At 30.1% G+C, this 3,577-nt stretch overlaps 1 protein-coding gene across 1 annotated transcript; it reads right to left on the bottom strand.

The window, feature by feature from the left end:
* Positions 1 to 310: 310 nt before the first annotated feature.
* On the bottom strand, positions 311 to 3,206 carry LOC108456183 (glucan endo-1,3-beta-glucosidase, basic vacuolar isoform-like). The gene is made up of 2 exons (XM_017754781.2): positions 3,091 to 3,206; positions 311 to 1,492 (listed from the first exon to the last, which is right to left on the bottom strand). The coding sequence occupies exons 1-2, from the start codon at positions 3,161 to 3,163 to the stop codon at positions 480 to 482; spliced, it is 1,086 nt and encodes a 361-aa protein (XP_017610270.1). The 5' UTR covers positions 3,164 to 3,206; the 3' UTR covers positions 311 to 479.
* Positions 3,207 to 3,577: the final 371 nt, after the last annotated feature.

The following is a 3,577-nucleotide window of genomic DNA, read 5'->3' as shown; positions in this document are numbered from 1 at the left end:
AAATTATGTTGTCACATATCCATATATCATAAGAAACTTTGTCATCCCAATACAATCATATTTTCATTCTAGTGCATTACCTCTCTCGTTTAAAACTTGCACATAGTTTGACAAAGTCTTAAGTATTTCTTCTCCTCTATTTCTACCAGATAACTATTATGAAATCGAACCATATTAATAACCAATTTTTCCCATGTCATTTTTAGTTTTCATTTTTAAACATAGTATGAAAAAGGAAAAGTGAACATATCCAGGAGATTCTTACACTTCAAAACATTGTAATCTAATATGAACGAATAGTAAAACCTCATTCAAATTAATGTAAACATTATAATATTTGAAAGCTCTTTTGATGATAAAAATACATCAAATTAACACCATGAGAGTTCCCTTATTTAAGACGAAAACACATAGGATAATAAAAAAGAAAACTCAATAAAAAGACAAAACTCCCCAAATTCCCCAAGCTTTGCAGATTTTTACATATCAGATTGAAGAGGAAAGGTTGCATTATATTCCTTAGAAGCAATATCCCAATGCCTTCCCCCACCAAAATGGAGCTGATATTTTGGCTGCTTGTTTGGTGAAAATAACCCAAAGTGTCTCTCTAGCTCTGGACCCGATTTTTGGTTTTCATCAAACAAAGCAAACAAATATGTCTCTATAGCTTTTCCTGGCCTCTTTGGGGTACCTTTTTGGACATGTTTAATCAAGTTCGATAGATAAGTGGCTGCGTTATCAACCGACGTCCCGAACCCACCAGCTGAAGGCCATCCGCTTTCTGATACCACAACTTCAAGTCCACCTTGTCCGGCTTTCTCAAGAGCCGAGTATAACGAATCCAACATTGCATCAAATAGGTTTTGGTATCCACGTCCTTGATCCCATACAATAGGCGAAGGGGATGTGAAAAGAGCATACGGAAGTGAGATGTCCCTTGGATTGCCTGAATAGCTAAAGTAAGTATAAACGTTGGTAAGCAATGCTGTTCTAGCCCATGCTAAGTGGCCTATGATAGGGTCTAGATACGACCTAACGTCCCCACGAAACGCACCAGCCGACGGAGGGTATGAGACACCAATCAAAGTCATATCGATGGCGATTGAGACCTTGATTTGACTCTCCAAACCAGCTGATCGAACTGCATTGAATACATTCACTACGGCAGGCAACACAAATTGAGCTAATGAAGATGATGGAGGGACTTCATTCCCAACAGCAATGTATCGAAACCGGACTCTTGGCCAATAGGCTACAACATTTGATCGAACCCATGATTTTGCTTTAGAAGGGTTAGCAAGGTTTTGAAGTTGATCATTCGGAACACCTAAAATTACTTCAATGTTTGAGCCTCTAAGAGCTTGTAATGCTTGTTGATTTGGATCGTAGAGTCTCATTCGCTTGATGTTGTTTGATTTGTAAAGATTGATGACTTCCCTTGCATTTGGGAGATTGTTGCCAAGCATCCCATAGCAAACACCAATTTGTGCAACTGCATTCATTTACAACTCTTCTTATTAGTTAAAAGCTTGATAACAATTTTACAAAACAACAAATATATAGGTTTAATTTTAAATTGATCCCTCTATTTTATGAAAATCGAGAAACTAGTCCCTTAACTTTAATTTGTCCAAATTTGCTCTTCTTACTTTACAAAAAGTGAAAAGTTAGGGTGTGTTTGATAAACTATTGAAAATTTTATTTTCAATAAAATGAATTGAAAATAAAATTTTCAACATTTAATATTTTAAATGTGTTTGCTAATAGTTTTAATTTATTTTTACTTAATATAAAGTTTTAAACAAAATAGTGTTGAATAAGATAAGTAGGTAGGTAGTTACTTATCACTTAATAAAGAAAATATTAAGTTTATTTTATTCTATTAAAATTAAAATAAATTATCCTTTTAAAAAGTGAGATATTCAAATTATTATATTTAAATTTAAAAATTCAAAATAATATAAAATATTATATTAATAAGATTAAAATTAATAAATAAATTATTTTTAAAAAATAAGTATTTACTTTTAATAAAAAATATAATTATATTCCGTACTTATAATTTACTAATTTACTAAACAATTTTCTAATATAAATTAAGCACTTATAAAATTTAGTAGTAAAAATTCAATACTTAATTTTTCAACACCTAAATTTTCAGATTATCAAACAATACCTTAAGCCAATTATTGGCAAAATGTAATCTTGAACTATTGATTTTTATTAATTTATTGTATATAAATTGCTGAACTATTGATTTCAAGATCAGTGATTTAATGGCAAATTTTAATAGTGTTATTAAATTGGACTAACTTTTTAATTGTCATAGAGTATGAGAACCAAACTCTAAAAGAATAAAGTATAGGGACAACTTTTTAGTTTTTGGAAAGTAGAGAGAGCAAACTCATAATTAATCCTAAATAAGCATTTACTTTCTTTTTAGCATCCTCTTCAACTTATTACTTATCCCTACTAAAATTCAAACCTTCGAAACCAAACCCTAATGGCAATATTAGGATCAACATAAAATACGCTCTTACACGTACCATACCGCTGCTCAGGTATTTAGTAACATATAATAGAATAAAGCATGAAATTACTATGCTAGTAGAGCTCCTTCATTTGGTATTAAACCGTTATTTACATCAGACTCTTTGAATACATATAAATACCGGTAAAAGTCCTATGAAGTTTTATACTAAGAGTTAAATTGCATTTTGTCCCTTCTATTCAGAAAAAGGACAAATTAATCAATATGCATTGACCCAAAGAGATCATTTTTTTAAAATTTTCATTCATTTTAACTATTAAAAATCGGTCATTGTATGTCAACATGAGGTACACATGACACATCATGTGTCATTGTCTAGTTATTTTGTCAGCCAAACCAATTTTAACAGTAAAAATAGATGAAATTTTAAATAAAAATGAACAATTTACTCATTAATCTAACGAACAAAGAATAATTTATTTTTTTTAATAGATGAGACAAAATACAATATTAATCTTAGTATATGAGTCTCCACCATAGTTTTACTCCCAACATATATATATATATAAAGAAAGAAAGAAAGAAAGAAAGAAATTAACCAGTAGGATCCAGGTTTGCAGTGGGGAGCCCTAGAAGGAGCATAGCAGCCATGGATGAAGAAAAGATAGCCATCGTTTGGATAATTGGATTGTTTCCGATTTCCACATTACAAGTGAGCTACGTCTTTATATAGATACACCCACACATATATGCATTTCATTGCTTTGATATTTTATTTTTGCCTATTTTTTACTTGTATGAAATAAATAATTAAATGATTTCATGGCGGTTTTCCTTGGCGAATTTAATCCCTGCATTATCTTCCAATGATGTCCTTTTCATTTGTTTAAGGTTTTTTAATAAATTTTATTTACCGCATCAATTATTTTAAATATATAATTTTATATATTGTCAGTAAATGTTTTATTATAAATTTTTAAAAATAAATCTAACTGATTTTATTTTTAATCCCATATCATCATCTAATTAATGACAAAATATATAATATTTAATGAACTTGACTTTGCCTGACGTTGATACTTGTCC

This window comes from Gossypium arboreum, chromosome 9, assembly GCF_025698485.1.
Source record: "Gossypium arboreum isolate Shixiya-1 chromosome 9, ASM2569848v2, whole genome shotgun sequence".
In the NCBI taxonomy this organism is placed as follows: Eukaryota; Viridiplantae; Streptophyta; class Magnoliopsida; order Malvales; family Malvaceae; genus Gossypium; species Gossypium arboreum.
This window is presented reverse-complemented; position numbering and strand designations above follow the sequence as displayed.